Genomic DNA, 24,020 nt, shown 5'->3' on the forward strand with positions numbered 1-24,020 from the left:
TTTTGTAAAGGCTAGCTATATTGTAAATCCCTTCCTCAGAACGTTTTCAAACAAGTGCCTTCTAGGATGAATTGTTTTGAAAGGGAGGGGTTTTAAGGAGAAGTGAGCAAAATCAGCAGAGCTACTTCTGAATTAGTTGTAAAAAAATATTTTAACATGTTTTTCAATCAGATTGTTTTTTTATTACTTTAGAAAATGACCAAAGCTGAACAGCATTTGTCTTTAGATCTCTCGAAATTCAAAGCTCAGTTTGATAAGCCTAGGGTAACTGATACTAGTTATGAACATTCAAAATTGGCCATTTTGTATATATGCATTCAGTTTTTCTGGACTTTTTAAAGTATACTTTCAGGACATATCAATGAATGATGTATTTTGCTTTAAGACACTTGTTTGGTGTACAAGCTGAGTAGGATCCAGTAGGATCCAGTTAATGGTGGCTGTTTTGGGGCTGACTGAATTACAACACAATGATCAGAATTCCAGACCTGGGAAATCATTAACCAATTACCAGACTTGCACCAAAATAGTTCTAAATTGCTTTGTTTATTTTTTTGTCATTAAGAATCCTAAAAATGGAATGATAATAAATAGAAATATTGAAATACCATTATTGATAATATCAAACAAATGAAAAAACTTTCCACAAGAAAACTTATTCACACCACTTTGATTTATCTAAGTAGCTAGATTTGAAATACATTTGGGATGTGAATAGTCAGGAAATATTTTACTGTGGCTGTAATTTACAGGAGCTTAGGTGTGTCAGCAAAATTACAACCAAAATTATTTAGAGTTACCATATGTCTGGGTTTTCCTGGACATATCCTCTAAACTCCATCCTGGCCATTTTTTAAAATACAAACAAACATCCGGGATTTTGCTCTGCTCAGCATTGAAGTTTTTCCCGGCTTGCCCAAGCACTTTCCGGCTTGTTCTAGCAAGATGCTGCTTGGGGCTGGGGGGAGCGGGGGTGGGCAATTGGAGGCAGGGGCCATCACATATGAGTGCACACACATGCATGTGGCCAGCATGCAGCCAGGCAGGGTGGTGGGAGCAGCCCCAGCAGACTATGGGGAAGGGAGTTGGAGGGCCAGGGCTTGGGGACTCTCGTGTGCGTGTATGTGTGTGGAGGGGAGGGGGGAAAGATGCCTGCCAGTGCTGGGAGAAGGTGTCTTGACACTGGGGTTGCAGCAGGGAGAGGGGGGGCGCCTGCCCCTCCAGTAGGGGAAGGGGATGAGGGGGGGCCTTTGGGGGAAACAGAGTGCTGTGTGGCCCAGGTGGCAGCATCAGGGCTGCTGCCCTTGCTTGCAGGGGTGGAGCAGCCTGGAGAAGCTGCAGGCCTGGGAGGAGCAAGGGGCTGCAGGTCAGGAGTCGGGGGCACCAGGAGTGTGGGGGACTGTGGGTGGGGAACGTGGGGCGTAGACAGTGCCAGAGGGCTGCAGGTCAGGAGTGAGGGGGATCAGCAGGAATGGGGGGGAGGGGGAACTATGGATTGGGAGTGAAGGACACCAGCATGGTCTGGGGGGTGGGGTACTGTGAGTCAGGAGTGAGGAGCTGGGAAGTCTGTGACTTGGGAGTGAGGGGCAGGGGTAGGGCACAGACATATCACTGCCCTCCACAATCATATTACCTCCTTCTCCCTGACAGGTGTCTTCTTTTTTGAAACTGGAAATATTGTAGGTTATTTCAACCAACAAAATTCAATGCATGGACTGTGAGGCCAAGTTATTATGTATGAAACTCAAGCCCTCTGGGTTCCCTAGCTTAGTGTAGACATAAGTGTATTCCTGTCTGTCATTAATATATGCAATAGCTAAAATATCTTGAATGTATAATTGATCATTGTGGGATCAACCTGAATTTTTTACAGTTCCCAGTATTTTGGGTGCTTTATCATCACTGCATTAATACTGTGATTTTTGTGTTCGGCTTTAAATTTATGTGCTTGTGTCTGTATCTTCACATGGTATATGCACTTTTCTATCGATCAGCACTGTCAGATGCATACACAAATATCAGTGATTAGCAATTCACTAGTGGTGAATAACCCTGTGCAGGTATGCATGTACAGGGTCATGTTTTGAAATTGTGTCCCTACCTGGATATAATAATGCTCTTGTTTGGAATGATTTATTTTCTTCATTGGGATTGTACAAGTGTAACTGATGGAACGTAGTAACCACTCTGTCAATGATATGCAAGACAGACAAGAATCCCGCTTGCATTCTCTCACCCATGCTGATTTTTCAGGGCTTATAAGATTAAAACACAGAAAGAAAATGATCTTACCATTCAGGGAAGAAGATATGGCTCAGAATACAGTATAGAGCCTGGTGTTCAAAGGTGCTAAGTACCCCAAAATCTCCTCCAAACCAGTAGGAGCTCCTGGCTTTCATCAGCTTTGCAAATCAGACTTACAGCCAGCAGAGGTAGTGAGTTAGAAGTATGCTTGTTTTTCATGATCATGTTTAGAACATTAGAACAGAATCATGCTCTAGGGCTAGGGACAGACATTACACATAAACTGGTTTAAGTGATCAGAAACTGGTTTAAACCTGTAACAGAACAGTTGTTCAGTGCACATAAACCAGTTTGAGATAAACCTGGTTGAATGTAGTATTAGACTTCCTTATCAGATTTGGCTCAAACCAGTTTATGCAATGTCTGTCCCAGACTCCTTCCTGGTTTAAGTTAAAACAGACTGCCCCAGTATTCCAGCATGCTCTCCGGGCTGGTTTTTCTGCTCCACAGCAGAGCTGGCCCCTCCCCTCTGCTCCCTGGCTGCAGCTTGGACAGAGACTGCAGGCGTCTGCCTGGCTTCCTCCTGCTCCCCCCTCCTCTCCTCACCACTCCCAGCTAAGCAGGGATATCCCCCTCCCTCTGCCTTACACAGACACGTCTCAGCATTAGCTAGCATTAGATGGCACAGTGGCTTAGGGCTCTTTGGAACTAAGCAATAGGTAGCTGGTAATGTCCCTCCATTCCTGCTGCTTAAGAAGAGCTTGAACTAATGAAGAGAGGCTTTTTCTGATGGTGTGATAAATGCTGATAACAGCTGATAAATGCTGTTATCAATGAGAGGGGGTGGGGGCTCTCCTTAATCAGAGTATGCTGCCGGGGCCTGGCCATGCCCCCCTCTGCTCACTACTGTAGAAGGGAAGGGAGGGCTACTCTAGTAACCCCCTGGCTTCTAGCCTGAGTTGCTGCAGACATGTGCCTGAAATTCTGGGATGTCTATCTGTATGGTTGCAAACTGATTTGCAAATTTGATTAGACTAACCTGCAAAGATTGAATCAATTCAGGCTCAGGCTTTTTGAATGTCTGTCTCTAGCCTTGGTGGAGGCCAACCTTTGTTGCACGTGTATGAACAATTAAGCCCTGCACCCTCCCCAAAGGCCACTACATTCACCTTCCCCTGCCTGATCTGCTGCTCTACTTTCTGCTTCCTGAAAGGCAAAATTATTCGTTTTATAATTCCCTTACACTCCCTCCCCACTGTCTATTTCTTCCATCTGGTGCATTTTGTTATGAGTCTAATATGTGAGCCCTTAAGAATAGGACCTTTTTACTTATCATAGAATTATAGAAATTTAGGGTCCCTATAGTGCAGGACTGGAAAACCCAACTTCTACTCCTCTTCCATTCTTGTGAACTATATAGCCTTCCTTCTCACAGGGCATGTCTACACATGTATTTACACTGGCTTAAATTTACTGTGCAGTAAGCAGGAGTAGGCCAGTGTCTACATGTGCAGGCATTAAAGCATGTTAACATGGTGTATGCCCTGATTTAGAACTACAGTTAGTCCCAAGTCAGTCCACACACAAAGTGTTACTATACGGTCAGGCGTCTACACATGTATTACTGCTTAGTAACTAATCACATATAAATTTGATACCTGCATGATGCAGGTATCCAATTTATACTCAAGTCAGCATAGTACTGTGTGTAGACTCATGCTTGTACTGTGCAGTAATTTCAGTTACTGCACAGAAAATCCACACGTGTAGATGAGCCTATAGTGACCTGACTTACTCTGGATTGCAGTAAAATGGCTCATGAAGTTTGATGAGGTCCTTTCAGCAATCAAAGCAGCTGCTTTGTAGGAACCCAGTGGATTTCCTTTAGATTCTGTGAGCACCTAAAAACGTTTTGCCCCTGCTTCAACTGCCTTTCCCTTAATTGGTTTGATTACAGAAGGAGAACAAATACTATTACAGTGTCATTTGTTAGTTAAAAGTTACACAAGTTCAATTTTTTTCCAAGTAAGTTATTAGTTTGTGTATTTTTGTATTGTTTTTGTATAGTACAAGTGTATGTGGAACAACTCCCCACAGTTTATTTAGCCAGTGAAATCAGAAAAGTTTAGCGCCAATTGACAAGTAGTGTTCAGTATAGTTTGTTATGCTTGCAAGGATCCTATAATGTAGAAAAATAAACAAGCTGGCATTGCTGAGACTTGGACAAATGAAGCATTAAAAGTTAAATATTTATTGTGTGGTGCATTAATTCAGGCTGGTTTATAAATAATCTTTGTATATACATGTTTTTGTCCAGTGTTTCCAATGATATATTTTGGTTTCTTATTTGCCAAGCAATTCAGTCTTTTCATGGAAAATATAAAACACATGCATACACACAGCACCTGGTCAATTGCAAAGACAGTTTGATGTTAGGTTGGAAGATAACTTTATATGCATTTACTAGCCATTCTACCCAGATATCAAAACAAGGACTCTGGGCTAAATTTTGCTGTCAGTCGTACAGGTAGAGCAACTCCTTTTTATTCAGTGGAGTTACTTGAGGTTTATACCAGTATATAACAGCACAGAGTTGTTTTAAACAGTGGTTGCCAACCTTTTTCAAATGTGGTTTAAACATAGGCTACCATTCCCTCTGGCTGTGCCAGGGAACACAGGCTGCCTCAAGGAAGAGTGGCCTTCCACATGGGCTGGGGCAGGTGATGGGAACGGCATTAACACAACTGAGACTGGCTCAAGCAGCTGGGAAATCAGCACACCCTTAGTGAAATGCAGACTGGATTGAACCTTCATGGGCCAGATCCAGTCCCTTTGTGGGCCATAGGTTGCTGGCCCAGTTGACATATTCTTGGTTGGGCTTCTGCATTTAGTTAGGTTTTCCTCATAGCATGTGTAGATTGTATGAGATCTTCATAGTGTTAACCAGTTTCTTAAGTTGCTTACCAAAGAAAAACTGTACCTTCATTTGCATACCTCTGAGTCTGATATTATCAACTCTTTTCCAGTCGGCTTCACATTTTAGTCAAAATATATCAAGGGTTGGAGCTTTTTTACTTCTTACTGAATCTCTGGGTAGACACCCTTATTAGTTTTATCAAAAAGGAATGATTGTTCTTTGTGCTCTGTTCTGCTCTTACCTGTCATTAACTCTACTGCCTTCAGCAGAGCTGCTCCAGATGCACATCAGGGTAGATAAGAGAATCTGCCTGTGAACTTAAAGAATGATTTGATGTGAGGATGTCTTGAGTCACCCACTAAAATTTCATTCTCTCTCAATATACACATTTTAAATGTGCACATCTGAGAGCATTTGACATGATTGTTGTCAGACATTTTTCTTACATGGCACTGTGGGAGCACAGAGGAGTGACCCTGCAAAGGGGGGATTGAGTCAAAGTTCAGTGGAAGCACTGCCTCATGTCACATACAAGAGTTTCTCCCAAGTTCTGTGAAAAAATCTAGTGGGGGCTGACAGATTAAATCCATCTCAGTGAACATTTTACTAGCTGAATGGGTTAAGATTCTAGATGTGTATTCTGTATGCCTTAGGTAGAACTTTTATTTGCCTTAATAGCAGAAATATACCACTGTCATGGTCTAACAGGTAGTCTGAAACAGCAAGTTTACAATATAAAGTCATTGTGATGTACCGAATAGTATAAATATGAAAGAGTCTCTTCTTTTTTTTTTCTAGCCAATGTTTTCAGTTGCACCAAGCTTAGCCACCAATGCATCAGCAGCCTTTAATCCCTACCTGGGACCTGTCTCCCCGGGCTTGGTCCCAGCAGAGATCCTGCCGACTGCACCGATGCTGGTTGCAGGGAACCCAGGTGTCCCAGTTCCTGCAGCTGCAGCTGCTGCTGCACAGAAATTAATGAGGACAGACAGGCTGGAGGTAGGAAGTCATATGAGTTATTGATTATTATTATTAATATTGTTTTAGTCCTGAATCTGAAATTTGTTTCTTGTGAAGGAAAATAACAGCACGTAAGTAAATCATAACTCAAATTCAACATTGTGATTAAAGCTTAAAGACAGGGCTTGACTTGGCTGTTATTTAATCAATGTACTTATGTATTTGTCCAACTTCCTGCTTAATACAAGAGGAGCAAGAGGTGCCATTAAAATCCTTTTAACATATGTGATACCAGTAGTAGCAACTAGGATGAGAGATGGTGACTTTCTATCAGTAGGCATCCATTTAATATAATGGTACAGTAGCTACCTGGATAAAAGATCAACTTCAGCTTCTCTCATTTCCATTCGAGGCATATGTTGCTTAAGTTTCCTCAGAGACCTTCTATTTGTTGTTTATCTTCTTTTGCTACAGCCCTAACAAATGTTAGTCCTCTTTAGCTGTTATTCTCCGTTGCCCTGAATCTTTTCTTATCTAAAATCCCTGACAGTGTTTTCATCACCTTATCACGTCTGTGGCAATGTGGGCTCAGAGCCAGCACTATGCTGCGGATTGTCAAAATGTATTTCAGTGTGGCTTTCCACTTAACTGTAGTTACAAGAATTGTTTGCAAGCTTGTGTTTATGAAACCAAAATCCATAGACTTGATATTTAAACTGAAAAATTAGAAGTATTAGCAGCACAGTTTGTTTTGATGGTTTATTTCATACTCTTCAGCTAGAATGAGCCTTCTCTAAAAAACCAAAATTTGCACATTGCCAGCATACCATTGATATGTCAGAGCCTCCCTTGGGTCTGATGGTAATGACAAGAAATGAGTTTTTTTAACAGCAATTTTTATATTATTTTACTATAAAAAAATAAGCCTGTAACTCCCAAAGAGCCCAATCTCATAAACCCTTATTTGCATGATAGACCCAGTGCCTCAAACCAAAACAAAAAAATTACGGGCCAACTTCTCTAAATTAATTTACATCAATTTTGTACCAGTCCCTTAAATTAGCCTACTCAGAAAAAAGAAGTGAGGTAAAAATCACTGCTATTTCAGATATTTTAAAGTAAAATAATTTGTAATTTCACTGCTTTTCTGCCCATTTCTAGACCTAAATCCAGAAGTGTTCTGTCTTCTTATAATGAAAAATAATTCTCTTTCCCTATATTTCTAATACCGGGCTGCAACTTCGAGGTTCCTAGTGTTGTGAGTAACTCTTCTAAGGGTATCTCTACATGTGCAATTAATTTAAAGCAATAAGCTCCAGCACACATTGTACCGGAATTTATTGCTCCTGGGTACTGCCTTTATATGTGATCCTGGACTGCAGGACATTGAGCTGGGTCAGAGCAGCCTGGCAGGCAAGGAGCCCCAGAAATCAGCCTGTCAACTTGGGGCTGCTCCAACCCGGCTCAGTGTGCTGCAGAGAGGCTGACTGGGGCACAAGGGTGCTTCAGCTTCCACACTGAAGCACCCTCATGTCCCAGCCAGCCCCATCAGTGTCTTCTACATGTACGTTGCTACGCACTAAAAACTCCTTCCCAGGACAGCACTTGTATTTACAACTACCAACCTATGGCAGAGTTTATTAGGTTACTGCAGCCTAATAGGGCTGGGTTTGTAAATGCCGAGACATTTATTGGAGAGCTAATTAGTCGGCTCTGCAGTAAATGTCTTGTATAGACGCACCGTAAGAGTTTACATCACAGGCAGCAGATGAAGCAGATGAAATTTGGAACTAAGGTACGTGGCTGGTTAAAGTGGAGAATTTGGCCCAAAGGAGATTTATGATATCTTTCTCTAAAGACTTTAGCAAAATAACAAGCATCTCTTCCCTGGAAGGGCTTTTCCTAAGACACCCAGAGGCAATGACTGCTGCCTAAACTCAACGGCGTTTTTTTTTTTTAATTAAAAAAAAGCACCCAAAAGCATCTGAAACCAAGAAACTTAAAACATGTCTAGGTGGTTTGCTTTGCACTCAAATGAAAAAAAAGTTACAGCCAAGTTACAAGTCCCTGAAAATAAGTTTTAAGACTGAAGAGATTTCTGAGTTTGTTTGGTTTTTGTTTTGTTTTGTGGGTTTTTTTGGTTGGTTCCTGATATAAAATTGGCATTGCCTGAAAAATCCTCCTGGATTGGTCTTCACGCCACCATAAGGAAATAGTTTCATTACAATAAACAAGAGGACAGTTGCTGTTTCTTTGGTAAAAGGAATGCTTTTTGAAGTAGCATCATCCTATGGATAACGCTTCTCAGAAGCTCTCTAGTTATCATAGCTTAAAATGAAGTGAATAGGAAATCTCTCATTTTTCAGCAACATCCTTTCCCCACATCCCATGGTGCCAGGCCAAAGAATCCTACACTGAACCAGGAACCAGCAGACTTCATGATGTTTACCCCTGGCCCTGTGCTCAGCCTTTCTGTCATCCCATTTCATTCCCTGCCATCAGAGCTCAGAAGAAAAATCACCCATCCCTTTCCTCAGTTCTGCTTTCTTCCTCCTTATGAAAACTTCCCTCTAGCTTTGTTGCCTTTTGTAACAGTAAGGGCCTCATCCAGCAAAGTATTTAGGGCACTTACGCATACACACATGTGGGGAGCCTGCTCTGACATGCTGGAGCATGTAAGTTGATGCGTTCTGGCACCTTTGCATGTCCTGTATATCAGCGGTGCAGCACATCTCTGTGCTGAGAAAATGGCAGCAGAGCGCTTTGAAATAAAACACATTTGATGTGCTTTAGTTCAAAGCACTATGTTGCCATTTTCTCAGTGTGGGGATGCGCTGCGCCACTGATACATGTGACATGCGGACACTTTTAATTAGCATGGCTCGCTAATTAAAAACACCTGGCGCTGCATCAGGAACAAATATAAAAATGCCCTTAGTTCTTATATGATCCATTTACTCTAAGTCCTTTCCAACGTAAGTGAAATTACGCTGAAACTGAAAGAGTGGTGGCACACAAGGGTGGCACCTGTTTAACTGTTTTTTAAACTGGTATTATATCCTTGGGTAGACAAGCCCCTAGTTATGTGTCTGTATTTAATCATCCCAGAGGGACGTAGTATTAGGAGTCTTTGTTCTGTCTGTTTGCTGTGAGGATTGGATCAGGGGAGGGAAATGACTGTGAACCGAGCCAGTATATCGATCGGAATGACAAGACAGTGGAGGAGAAATGACTGGAGAGGGTTTTTATTATTATTATCTATTTTTCTAGACTAATGAGGCAATTTTGATGTGCCACAATTTGTTTTGTTGGATGCAGGGAACCTTCTATACAAACAGAACTGTAGTTATGGTTTGTGTTAAATGGAAAATGCCTCAGTAGTAAATTTCCCTCACTGCTAGTTTGCAAACTGTCTGTTCCCTAGTTAACCTAATTTCAAAAGGATTCGTTGGGATATTTTAGGCCAGTGTTTTTTCTTTATGTCTTTATTTTTTTTTCTTTCTTGCTTTGCCCAGAGATTTGCACACTGAATAGTTTTGTTTTGTTGCAGTGGTGCTTGACAGGATATCCAAGTTCACTCATTGCATCTCTCTACAATTGTATACTGAACTTTTGTTCTCTATTTTACAGTAAGAGCAACTATTTTTCAGAAAACCAATTCATTTTTCCCATAGTGAATGAATTCACATATAGCATTTGAGGACTTGGAAATGGTGTTTTAAACCTTTTTTTGTTTTTAATTTTAGAATATCGACATTTGGGATATTAATATATTTTCTGTTTAGAAGTGTATTGGCTAGAAAATATACTTTGCTTTAAAATATACCACCTATAAATGGACTTGATCTTTACTATCACTTAAATGTTTGCAATGATGTGGAAATGGAGCTGAATATGGCTTCTCTCTCTAACTCCAGAGTTCATTGTCTAGTTAAGAAAATTGTGAGGCTATCAGTAGCTGAATTTGAAAATGCCTTGTTTTGTTTAGAATTTTAAAAATGTATATTAAAAAATGAAATGCTCCACTATTAAATTGCTTTAACATGTTCTTGAAAAATGCTTAAATGTGGGTTGTTCTAGAACTAGAAGCTTTTATTGTTTTCACTGCATTTATGAAAGTAAATTAAAAGCATCTAGAACCTTAAGAAGAGTAGATATAGAATGTGAGTACGACAGGCAAAATCAATAGGAGTTATTGAATCAATGTTAATGGCCTCATAATAAAATTGCTAGTTCTTACTTGGAATCGAAACAGTTTTTTTGGTTTTGGATGTTGCATTTGGTTAAGATAAGTATGTAGATATTTGGTTGTGTAGCAAGGTTTAACCAGACTGTAGAATCTGGATATCAGGATGGAGATTTCATGAGATTAGACATTTCCAAGAGATATCTAATATTTAATAGTACCAACTTAGCTAAATTGTGATTTTGTTTTACAGTTCCTGCTGCTAACAGAAGTCAGGAAGGAGAAAAGAGCATAGTAAGGAAAGGATTAAAGAAAGAATTTGACTTTCAAAACAATTTAAAAAACACAGATCAGTTTGACTGTGCCATTTTCTGTCTGATCCAAATGTGATTGATCAGCTGAATTCTGTATACTTCATACTTGAGCTCACTTTTCTTATCTGATAAAGAGACAGTTTCCTTGTAGATACAGTGATTTTTGCCAGAAATATATAACCCAGAAATCATTTTAGGTTCTCATGAGTAACTGGGAGATCTATTAAAGTTGCACCAGCGAAAAAAGTATTGATTTATGTATATGCAAAATGTACTGTCATTTGGTAAAGTCAGGATTAAATGCAAAGAAGCCAACAAATGGCATAATTTCTCCTAGTTCAGTAGTGATTTAAGTTTGTATTTACCTCGCCAAACAGTATCACCCATTTTTAGACAACTCTAGCCACCTCTTTTTGGCATAGCATACCAGGGGCTTGCAACCCAACTTCTGATGGTACAATCTGAAAAGTAAACCAGACCCAGAGTCTAAAATGAGTTTAATACATCAGTCTCAAAGCATTAATAAAATAGCCTAAATGATGAATAGATGACAATCCTGGAGTGATGCTGGCATGCAACATCAAATTTTGTAGATGAAATAGAATGCTGCTTTTAAAAGTGCTGAAATGCTCCTTCAAATAGAACATCTAACTTTAGCCTATATCCCTTAATTTGCTGGCTTTGCAAAGGAAGATATTAGTTACAGGGTAAAGTATCTACTCACTTTTCTGCTAACTTGTGAGGAAATCAGAAAAGACAAGAAACAATTAGGTTTGCAGATCTATAAGAGTAGCAGACCATGTATCATACTTCCTGACACATTCTCATCAAGCTGCATATCAAGTATATGACAAATTATAGCATGCCCCTTGGCAAAAATTAACATATTGTAAAACAGTAGTTTTAGATAAACAGGAAAGTATGAAGAATTCTTCCGACTTTGGTTAAAACCTGTTGTATTCAAAATGGTTAAAATGACTAGCAGCATTACAGTTGTTACATCTCACTTCAAGTCACCGGCGTTATTTGGACAGTTCTCTTTTGGCTTTCAAACATACTGAATTTCCATCCCTTCTCTTTTGTAAATGTTCCATCCAAATTATATGCTTCCTTCTGAAGCTTTCTGTTTCATGGGGAGCTGAGCTGAAGAAATATAAAGTGCATTTCCCTTTAGTTCTCTCCACTTCTACAGTGTGAGTGTATATTGTAGGGAACAGGGCCTTGCTTCTTGATGCTTCTTGTGGAATATTAATTTTCCAAATGCATTTACATTTAAAAGGAAATACCATCTATTTCTTAGGGGGAAATGGGGTTGTGTGAATTTACTTGCTTTTTTTTCTAAAGTCTTTTGGAAGTAGTATGTAAAACATTGCTTTGACTGATTTTTGGTCATGATTTGCAGTGAACTGCAGTTAAAACTACAGGTTGAAAAAAGCCCAACATCTTGTTACATTTAAATATGAGGAATTACCTGCCTAGAGAAGTCTCTGTACTTATTGGGGCCTCTAAATTCAGTGGGAATTTTTTTAGGTTCTGAAGGTCCATGGAATTCTTCATATTTGCAGCAGCTAGTGAATTGGGTAGTTCCTCTGGACCAAAAAGAATATCTGGATTCTTTAAATATTTCTTAAATAGTATGTTTCAGTTGTGCAACACAAGTATACATATATCTTCAATATAGTTTAGTTGTATTTTTCTCTTCAAAATACTCTACCTACTCATAATCTTAGAGAAAGATAAAAAGGTGTTAGTTGAAAAAAATCTGTACAAATGATCTACCATGACAGAGGTTTAGAAAAAACAGGCTCTTTAATTGCATGTTTAGGATTGCCCTCTTGTGGTAGAAATAGGGAACAGCTGAGTGTCTTATAAATGGCTCTTACTGAAGCTTGTGGCTGAGGTACCTCTACATAGATGCATTAAATGATAAAGGTAATAAGCATGTAGTTGCTTTGAAGTTTAAAATGTAGCTTGTAGAACTGATGTCAGGGAATTAGGGTAGTCATCTTGTTACAGACTTCATTGGTTTTTTAAGCTCTGATTAGAAATGTGTTTTTTAATCAAAGACAGGACATTCATTTTTAACCTCTGCTTAGTTTTAACTACTTCTTCAAAACAATTATACACTTATGAATTGTTACAATTTATAGTCAGTTGCTGAAACCAGTGGATTTAGACTCTGTGATCCTGATTCACCCTTACACTAATACTCTTGTACATCACACTGGGCTTGTCTACATGTATGCTTTAATGCGCAGTAGCCTAGTCTACTGAGCATTAAAGTGGCGCATAAAAAACTGCTAATATACCAGTGTGCAGTAGAATAGGCTATTCCTCATTTAGTGTCATCTAAAAAGTGTGTGCTTGCACTACCACACATCAGTGCAGCCTAATGTGCATTTATTTGGTACCTCATATTGGAGGTACTAAATGTAGTGTGCATTAGTAAAAGCACATTAATTTATCTGTAGATGCTCGCTTTGATAGTGTACAGGGACCCTTAACGTGAGTAGAAACTGCCAAACTTTAAGGCTTCTTTTTGTAGTCCTTGTCTGGCACTATAAATGGGCCTTAGAGTCTTTAAGGATCAGGCCCAATTTTTCTGAAATGTTTACCTGATAATGCTAACAGTGTCTTATGATTGCCTGTCCCAAACCAACAGTGTAAGTGCTACCAAACCAAATTAACATTTAAAAAAAAATAACATTGCAGGTATGTCGAGAGTATCAACGTGGCAATTGTAACAGAGGAGAAAATGATTGCCGGTTTGCTCATCCTGCCGACAGTGCAATGATCGATACCAATGACAACACAGTTACTGTCTGTATGGATTATATCAAAGGGAGATGCTCACGGGAAAAGTGCAAATACTTTCACCCTCCTGCACATCTGCAAGCCAAGATCAAGGCTGCCCAGTACCAGGTCAACCAAGCTGCAGCTGCCCAAGCAGCAGCGACTGCAGCTGCCATGGTGAGTCCAGAAACCCTACTTCAAAATTTAACATGTTGAGGAAAGAAAGTGATTATTTTTTTATTAACTATTCTTGCTGAAGATATGTTTGTTCAGGTATCCCAGTCGCTATAATGAGCTTTCAGCATGTGATACCAGATCTGCTCTTAAGTAGTTTCAAGCTATTGAAATATTTTATTAATTTTGGCTGCTGATGTATACAGTATGGATATATACACATATATGCGTATGTATGTGTGTACATATATATAGTCTAAATCTGTTTCTGTTTGTACATGTATATTTATATCTATCTAGATAGATATAAACATGTGTGTATATGTTACCTTTTTAAACTGTATCTACCTATTTTATCGTTAATAGTATTTCTAGTTTTACATGAAACTTAATTTGGTCCTCTTTTTTAATATTTGTGTAGTCTTTTGCACCATGGGCAATATGCTTCAAAATTCTTTAATAGTAAGGTCTGGAACTACTTAGGAGCAGGTTTTCAAGCAAACAGACTGTAACACTACTTAAGGGTTTTAATCATTTACTGTTTCATTCATCTTACTTCTTATTATGGTATAATGAATAATTGCACAACTGGGAATGCTTGAACATGACAATTACATGGAGTAGGAACTGCAGTACATTTGAAGATATTAGACACAAACACAAATGCAGGCTATTTGCTCAGATGTAGTCTTAAGGTAAATTTTTAATGTGATCGAATAGCTGATTTTAACAGGTCCAGTTTTGTTACTTGCTTAGCTGTTAATGTCCTATATTTACATAACTACATGATTTGACCATTAAAATACTACTTCATGTAAAACATTGTTTTGTGATATCCATAGTAGAGTTTAATAAACATGAGAGAGGCCTTTTTCTGTGTTTATGGATACTTGAGCAAAAATACAGAAGGCAGACTCTCCTTCTCTCTCCTTTCACTCTTTTTTCTGTTAGAGTATCTTGTTTGTAATTAACTACATAGAGGTTGTATCCTCACAATAACAACTCAGTAGTGCCTTTATTGTGCATGCTTAGTCTTGTTATTCGTTGTATATGGCATTCCGATGATTTGTTTTTTATTTGTTTTTTCTCACCTACCCAAAAATGCACTGCTGCCCCCATGATGCACCTCTGCTTGCTGTTTATGTTAATGCGCTTGAACCCCACTGGCCCATTGCCATCATGTGCTCGCTGCCTGCTAATTAAGACTCAGTCGGCTGTCAAATCACTGAAGCGACCCCTCGAGGCAACCTTTGACCTGGTACTATGACCTTTCACCTTTTAGCTTGGCATGTAGCTTTATTGTAGATACAAGTTTTTATTAATTTGTATAAGTAAATATTCCTTTTTCAGTTTTAAAGTATTTAAATACAATGGAAAACTGAGTGTGGTTTTCTGGTACAATGAGAAGGAAAGACTATCATATACATGTAAATGTATGTGCCAAATGCAAGTTGTTAAAAGTGCAGCAGCCCACATTCAGTTTAACCAGCTTGTAGAATGTTCTAAATGACGTACTGAGGACATTAAAATTGTATTTATTACTGTATATTTATGGATCTGTTTGGTTGGCATGGCTTAGTGATATCCTTATGTAGATTTAACATTTGTAATGCAATGTTAAAGTACCAGCATGCTGTGGTACATTTTTGCATGTCTAGTTAGACTTTGGGTAATGTGGGTATTATTTTTAATATTATCTTACCTGTTTCATTCACTCTGTAAGATTATTAACATTGCTTTTATTTGTCAATCCTCATGGAGCTAGCAGTGCAGCTTTTTTTTCCAATATTCTTGCTTCTTACTGAAAACACGAAGCTTTTTAAAATGAAATACTTTGGCAAATTATTATAATACAGAGCTCCAACAAGTTTACCTGAACTATTGTATTGTTAGGCTAAAATAGTGCTTCCTTTTAAAGCTTTTACCTTGCCTTTTTATTTGGTAGTTAAGTCTGCTTTGCTGCTTGCTTGCTCATGGATAAACATGGTGCTGCCTGATTTGTTTTTTTGGCCTTCTACTGATTTTTCTTTTTCCTTTTTTACCCCCTCCTCCCTGTCTCCTTCTTCCCCTTCCTCCCCCACTTCTTTCCTTCCCCTGGACTTTGTTTTATACTCATCTGCTGTTCAGGGAATTCCTCAAGCTGTACTCCCCCCATTACCAAAGAGGCCTGCGCTTGAAAAAACCAATGGTGCCACCGCAGTCTTTAATACTGGTATTTTCCAGTACCAACAAGCTCTTGCCAACATGCAGTTACAACAGCATACAGCCTTCCTCCCTCCGGGTAAGCATTTCTTTGGATTTTTTTGTATAACTAAGTGTGCCAGAAAAATAAGTATTACAACAAATGTGTAAAGGTGTCTGTCTGGATAGTCACTGATACATGTATAGGTATTGTGAGGTGAGGTAAGGTAGCCTAGTTGTGTTGCTTGGTGAGCGGGGTATCTAACTGTTAGAATGCTGCTCCTATGAATGCTTCTCTTGGAAGCTGGGTGGGTGTTTTCCAATCTAATAAGAAAATCAGTAGCTTGGACACATATGTGCTATCATTTCAAAACGGAATTTGAAATCTGCTCTCTTTTTTCTCTTTTCCCTAATTAATACCTTATTACACATCTGTTAAGCTGTGCTGTATGTTTATCTTTTGCTGTAAGACCCCTTTGCCTTAATTTACTTGGGAACAGATCTCCAGAGAGATTTTCTCAAGGGTTTGGTTTTTGTTTGGTGATCAGAAACTACAGTTAAGTAGTCTTAGCTCTAAACTAATAATGAAACACATATCAAAGAGTGAACCTGAAAAAAGTCAATCCTACACCTAGTTGAGCAAGTAGCTCTCTATCTTTCATAAAGTGAAAGATAGAGAGCTACTTGCCTTCAGCCAGGTATGCTGAAGTGATATGATTAAAAAAATGGTAGTTATTCTACAGCCCACATCTGCATTTAGTACTTACCCAAAAGTGTCACTGAAGTGAGACTTTGGTATAAATAAAGACTACAGGATTTGGTTTATATTTTGCTCCTATCAGCCTCTTAAAAAAACCATATATCCAGGTTGTTTGATACAATAAAGATTTCATTCAGAATATTCATATGTCCACACACCTGAGAAAGGTGGTTTATATGCATAAATTTTAAATTAAAATTACTTAGTCATTTTTTTATAATACACACATAAAAAACTAGGAGATGACTCATTTATTATCTTTTCTGATCATAGAACTCATGACAATCTGTAATTAACTAGTGAATCATGTAAATATATAATGCAGACTTACCATCTAAGCATATATAATACCAGATTATCACATATTACAGAAATTAGTGGGAATTGATTATCAAAACAGAAAAACTGGTTCCTAAAGAAATGTTGGCATGTGTTCCAGTTATCACTATGATCCATGTTAGCCACTTCATTTGAAGTGGTATGATCTAAAACTACAGAGCATAAAAACTACATATCTATATCTAGTTTGCATTTGAAGGTATTAGACATGAATGCATTTCCTTCTGCGCCTGATATCACTACTCTCAAGGATATTTTGCTGCTAAGTGAAGCCTACCCCTTAAACCAGAAGTGGTGCTGCTACATCTGTACAGTACATGTGGGCTAAGAATCTTGGAGACAGGCCAATGGGCAATATCACTGAGCGGTGAACCTGCTTAAAAAAATAAGGCCACCTATACACATGCAATTACCATGATTAATTGAGTATGCTGAAGTATAGTAATTACTGTGCTCCAGCCGACACCAGCGTCTCAGGTATTAGTGACTGCACACTGAAAAACCACAGCTGGGGCGCTCTAACTGCCATTTTTCAGTGCAGCTGCCATTTTTTCAGTGCAAGGATACTGATACACAAGTTGCTCTGGGCGCCTTAATTAAAGTGCCTCTCCCTCCCCCCCGCACACCCAGCATGTGTATAAATGCCCTACATGTAGTTACCCTGCTACCAGCACAGAAAACAGCCTGTGCTGAAGTGCTTGAAGGCACTGCTGCTGAGCACAATACGTTCAGCATGTGAATAAGCCTTTATTGAGGCCAAATCCATGGTGAAGTCAACGTGAGTGCTGCCTATTACAACATCATGGCTCATTCAAATATCATTGGGTACATCTACATGTGTGCTTTACTCCAGAGTAGATTAATTTGTTCCACAGTATAGCGTCACAGTCTACGTGTGCGCTGGTTTTAGGGTACAGTAAACTAATTAACTTTGCTGTAGGATAGTACTATCAGGAACTATCATCTTACAACAGAGTACTTTACTGTGCTGAGACGCATGTGTATACAGTGACCAGGGGTATAAATTGGTACCCAGTGAGACTTTGGACACTGATGGGTTGCTTACGTAGAACACGGATACCCAAGCTAGTTCAGTACAGCTGAAATACAGCTGTATCAGCATGGGGTTCCATCCAGGCTAATTAGCCATGCCAAAAAAAAAATCCAGACTGCACATCATACCAGTGCAGTTATGCTGGTTGTGATACCTGAAGTTGCTTGTTCAGATCTGAGCTGGGTATCTCTGGGCTGGGTTGACATTTTTTTAAACTTAAATTTTAAATTGTTCAATTCAAAACAACATTTCATTTTGAAAAGTACTCTTATTTTAGTTAATGAAAAGTAAGCTTTAAAAAACTAGAAAACATCTTTTTTCCAATTTTTTTGGTTGACCAAAAGCATAGAACATTTCACTTGGGTTTACCTGGAATGGTTGTCTTTTCATAATTACTTGTAAACCAAAGAAATCAGTTATTCTCCTGGTGCACTCCCAGCACAGTTGTAAAATATATTGAATTGAGTCTCTCAGGTACTCCAAATGGATTACATGAAAGCCAAATACTTGCTTGTTTAAACTTGCTCAATCCAGGATCAAATCCACAGTTAGTCTGAACTGTTTTTCTGAACTGTTTGAAATATGAAAATTCTTTGGACTGTGAAATGGTTGAAAAACACTTTCCACTGCACAGTTTTGTGCTCCCACTCTGCTACTGCTTTGGGGAACTGTTCCCAGAACTGTGGAATGGGTGCCCAAAAGATACTGCAACTGAAATGACTTAGAACAGCCCTAGTGTGGATATGGAGCAAAACTACAACAATTCAGAACAAAAGTCAGCATATCAGATATGGATGCACTACACAGTTTGGGCTAGATCTACAAAAGGATGTTTGTGTTTTAATCCCACTTGACTCTTTCTTTCTTCCTCTCTTTCTGTGCCTAAGTGATCCTTAAACTTCAGTTTGTGCTAACCTTGCAGGTTTTTAAAATCCCTAGATGCCTCAGTTTTGACAAACAAAACTCTTTCTGAGCACATAAAGGTTGTGTCAGGGCCCACCAGGAACCTCCTCAGTATTGACAGCAATGAGCAGCTAAGCAGTAGGTTGCCTATACACACACTTGGGTGGGTGGGGGGGCATTTTAATTAAAGCAGTTCCCAGACAGCCACTTGAATTAAAATCAGTCACCATCATATGTATTCAGACTCTGCACATTTTTAAATGGCCACAGGATGCTTTTTCTAAAGCTCATTCGATGAGGTTTAAATAAAGCACCCCACAGCCATTTTAAAACCCACCAGGGCTTAATACACGTGATGGTGAGGTGATGTTGGAGTGTTCTAATTAGAATGTGAATATGTATAGGCAGCCACAGTTTATTTCTAAACTCTGTTGGATTTACCCTGTTCAATTAATGCATCTTCTTTGCACTCTTACCCTTAAGACTGAGTGGGAAGTCGTGAAAAGGAAAACCTAACTCCAATTATTAATAAACCTAATGCTCAACAGGTAAAGTGTATAATAAGGTCCTAGCTGTTTGCCTATGTGTCTTTCCTGGGAGGCAGCTTCAGAACCACTTCTAAAAGACTGAGCTCCAGCAAAAACTACCAATTTGTACCTTAATTTGGGGTGGAAGGACTTTGTCTCTCTTGTTGGAGCTTTTCCACTTTGCACAGAATAATAAAAGAACTATTGGGATAGATACAAAGAGTGTGAGAGTAAATATAACTCTCTAGTCTAATGTCCATACCCCTCACCTGAGAGAATGGACCCCAATAACCATCTAAGTCTAAGTAATTACTGCTACTAAGTCTTTTATCCAGCAGCTGTTTAATGTAATATATGTAATCATTTGTTAGAACAGACACAGGAATCCAGGTCTGACTTCAGAATAATATGGTAAATTACTAGGGCTGTGCAAAGCGGCTAATATTCGCTTCAGATTTGGCCGATTCAGGGGACAGTGATTTAATTTGGTGATTCAAATCGCTGTCCCAAATCAAATCAGCCAAATCTGATTTGGAGATTTGGCCACCTCTGAATCAGCCCTATCCCCTGCCCACTCTCCCAGCCCTGTCAATGACTGCCCTGCCTGGCCCCAGCTCCTGGCTCTTGGAAAAAAGAAGCCCGGCACTCACCAGCTGCTTCCAGGCAAGGATGCGCTCTGCGCTGTGCCCCACTGCCCCATGCTGTGTGGGGGCCTCTGTCATGAGCCCATCCCCTGCCCTCATCCCCTGCCCTCTCTCCTGGCCCATTCTCCCAGCTCTTAAAAAAAAAAGAAAGCCCCCCACTCACCAGTTGCTGCCAAGCAGGGAGTGATCCTCGCTTCCCCCACTGCCCCACACTGAGTGGGGGGCCTGCCCACTCTCCCAGCCCCCGCCATGGTTGCCCCACTGGACCCCAGCTCTTGGTTCTTAAAAAAAAAAAAAAAAAAAAGCTCCAAACTCACTGGTTCTTACCAGGTGGGGAGGACAATCCTGGCTCCCCCCACTGCCACATGCTGCGTGGGGGGCTCTGCTATGAGCCCCCAGAAGCTCCGAGGCCACTGCAGCATCCAGTGAGTGTGGGGCTTCTTTTTTTTTTTTTTTTTTTTTTTAAGAGTGGGGAGCTGGGTCTGGACAGGGCAGCCATGGGGGAGGCTGGGAGAGTGGGCAGGGAATGGGGGCTTGGCTTGTGGTAGAACCCCCAATGCAATGTGGGACAGTGGGGATTGCCCCTCCACCTGGCAATAGCTGGTGAGTATGAGACTTTTTTTAAAAGTCCTTGGGGCTGGGCAGGGCAGCCATGGGTGGCGGGGGGGGTGGGGACTGGGACAGTGGGCAGGGGTCAGAGGGCACTCAGTGGGGCTGGGGAGGCAGGCAGGGGATGGGGCATGGAAGGAGTCCCCCATGGTCCCCTCCCCTTCCTCCAGCCCCTCTTTCCCCTCCCCTGCTTACCAGCACAGAGTCCAGGTCCAGCTCCCGGCAGCAGCCAGTGGGGACTGCTTGAATCTCTGAAGCTCTCTGAATCTTTTCCAAACAGATTCAGAGAGCGTCGAATTGATTCTCACCTTTCACGTGGTCTCCCGGTTTTATTCAGATTTGGAGATTCAGCTGCCAAATTGGGCCAAATCTCCTCCGAATCAAATCAGCACCTAAAGCTTCGCATACCCCTACTAATTACCTTTCTATTGAATCTCTGGTTATACTATGTAAAGTGGAATAGCATTAGCGAAGGGGATTTAGTGCCCCTACCCCAAACCCAAAATAGCTTATAGTTTGGTGTGGCACATAGCTTGAGTTGAATGTTTTCAGTAGAAGTTGAGAGTTGAAGTTGGACTCACTCCTCGCCCCATCCAGTGTGAATACTTTAATCACTGAATAAGCAAGGACCTTTCTTCCCCTTCAGTCCTGTTATAGGGGAGAAAAATTACATTTACTCCCTAAAAGAAATGACAAAAGCATATAAATGCTGCAGAGCAGTCAAGGCTACCTTTCTGTAGGCCTGAGTATAAGAGACCTACAGTACCTGACTACCAAAGCCAGGCAGAGTATAAGATTCATCCTATCCTCAGTATTGTCTGTTGACTTAGTTGATCCATTTCTTAAGTATCTAGCTCTCCATATACATTGAATGGGACTGTGGACTCTTCAATGGTGACCGAGCATCTAAAAGTTAGGTATTGCTACACTGAGCATTGGGAGGCCCAAATCATTTTGTAGATCTTGCCCTTTGTGCTTAAAGGGGTATCTTCTTACCATTTCAATTAGAAGTTCAGTTAAACATGTGAACATGATCTTAGTTCAGTATATAAAGTGTCAACTTAGGACCCTGATTGAAGAAAAATTCAGATTTGAAAATGTATTTAGGTATCTAAATAGATGCAGATAGATACCCAGTAGGTTTTCACAAGTGCTCAGCCATATAACTTCCAGTGAAATCCCACAAGTGGCCATGAGCCTAATTAGACATCTAAACACCTTGAAAATTTTGCACTTTCCTCTGTAGGAGAAAGCGCTTTGGGGACCATTTTTACTTCTACACAAAACATCAGTGGGAAAAGGATCAAATGGTTCATTCAGGGCCTTGTTACATGTTAATTTTAGGTGGCTCCTATAGCACTTAACCCCTGGATTGCAATACATTAACACCTGACGCTAGTTTTAAACACTCCTTAGGCAATTTAAAGTTATGCCAGTTCAGCCTAGGTTTCTCTCTGATCCGTGTTACCCACCTTGTGTCACATTAATGTGTGGTCACGCTAGCCTTCATGTTAGTGTGAACACCACCTACCTCCCTCCCCCCAGCCCAGATCAGGCCTACTGCCCTATGCCCCAGCACCCCAGATCCCTGCTCACTAACCCCCATATCCCCAGCCCCCCACTTACTTCTGGCTGCCTTCATCGTCTGTCCTAGAAGTGCAAGCAAGGAAGTATTAACCTGCCTGCCCAGACACCACTCCCACCACCACCACTGCTGCTGCTCTCTGGCCCAGGCTCAGTGCACTCTGGCCTAGGCTCAGGTGGTGGTGGGCGCCAGGAAGGCAGGTCAGCCCTTCCCTGCCTGTATCCCTGGGACAGGGATAAGTGAGGGAGGAGGGCAGAAGGGGGACAGGGGAGGGACAGGGTACCCCCTGGGGCAGCAGGGCCATCAGGGAGCCTCGATTGGTGGGGGAGGGGCAAGGATTCTTACCTTTCAATCCTCCAGGCCCCTGCTGGTCTAAACATGCTGACTGCTCCAAATTCAAGCTAGCACTAGCACTGTTCAACATTTGAGCAGCTCACAGTGTAATGTGTAACGAGGCCCTCAGATTGAAGCACTCACTCATGTTATCTATTGGTAACCTGGTCGCTGTAGTGCTTTGTGGTTTTAACTGAATAAATAAACTGGGTTAAATAGCACAAGACTAGTAGATACATAAATGTTGAGGACAAGGCGCTGTTCAACATTCCAGTGCAAACATAGAATTAAAATTACCATATTCTGCAATGGACTTAATTTTGTTATGAAATTACAATCAATTAAAATAGCAGATGCTTTAAATCAAATGCTGAAAGGCCAAGGAATGTCTGAATAAGGAAGTTCACTGTTTGGACAGTCTTATTAGTAAATTAAAGCACTTGAAGTTAAAATGAATATTAAGGACATAGAGAAATGATTATTTATTATTGGTAAGAGGGTCCTACAGCATTATGTATTCATATTTGCAAGTTATTGCACCATAGCTAGTATTTTCATTGCTGCCTTCTGTTCATTTGCTGCAATTCCCTTTCAAACTGTGTGTACTGGTTATAATGTTAATGGAGATAATGCAAAACTAAAATTTAAGCTAACTCAATCTTGATATTTCAGAGAGTCATTACAAAAACCTAGCTGTAATTTTGGCATGTAGATACAATAAACTTATACAAACATAATAAATAGGGAAGCTGTATGAGGGCACAGTGTGCTCTAGCCACATCACTGAGGTTGCATGGGTATAACTCAGAGCACTGTTACACTGGTTAGCTGATAGTTTGTACCTTGGGGCCAAATTTTTCTCCATGTATTCTTACAACTAGTCCCACTGTCTTCAATGGCAATTAACAGGTGATGACACAAGAAGGATGTGGCCATAACATTAAACATCCTTCCTTTAAACCATCCTTCATGAATATTTTCATTCTGTTTTGTTACATAGCAGAATTAATTATTCCATTTTCCGCACAGCTTTAAACACGTCTTCTTATACCGAAAGGCAATAACTTTCATGTCCTGCCTAGCATAAATTACTGATTGTTTCCCCACTAATGGCATTTGGGATTGTGAAAAATCACTGCAACATGACCTACAATTCTGTATACCACTTAACAAGAGCTAAGAAAATAACATGCCATGCTATTCAAACACAACAGTGTCTCTTTGTTATTGCCATATTGCATTAAGGAAACAGCATAGCAGTAGCTCCCATTGACTGTCTTTCAGAGAATTTCTGTGTCTACTTCCATTATGAGCTCTCTGTTCAACGCTTCCTGAGTCATTTATTTTTATTCATATCAGGGTAATCATCACATTTATTTAAATTAATTTAGATAAAATTTATCTAAATTGCATATAAATGTATCTGACTATAAATAAGGCGAGTCATTACAGAATAAAGGAGAGTCTTTTCAAAAACATTGATGTGATGAAATATGA

The 24,020-nt window shown here is 40.1% G+C and overlaps 1 protein-coding gene across 15 annotated transcripts in view; it reads left to right on the top strand.

The window, feature by feature from the left end:
- Positions 1-24,020, top strand: part of MBNL1 (muscleblind like splicing regulator 1) — a 191,961-nt gene that overhangs the window by 154,364 nt on the left and 13,577 nt on the right. For 11 of the 15 annotated variants that reach the window (XM_090055243.1, XM_090055232.1, XM_090055234.1 and 8 more), the window contains 4 exons: positions 5,960-6,160; positions 13,334-13,591; positions 14,793-14,846; positions 15,716-15,869. In XM_090055243.1, the coding sequence (XP_089911369.1) occupies positions 5,960-6,160; positions 13,334-13,591; positions 14,793-14,846; positions 15,716-15,869 (667 nt within the window). The remainder of the gene's footprint in view (positions 1-5,959; positions 6,161-13,333; positions 13,592-14,792; positions 14,847-15,715; positions 15,870-24,020) is intronic. The other 4 variants (XM_090055235.1, XM_090055237.1, XM_090055241.1 and 1 more) reach the window with 1 other exon arrangement.

This window comes from Crocodylus siamensis, chromosome 6 (assembly GCF_052110815.1).
Source record: "Crocodylus siamensis isolate JL-2025a chromosome 6, ASM5211081v1, whole genome shotgun sequence".
Taxonomy (NCBI): Eukaryota; Metazoa; Chordata; order Crocodylia; family Crocodylidae; genus Crocodylus; species Crocodylus siamensis.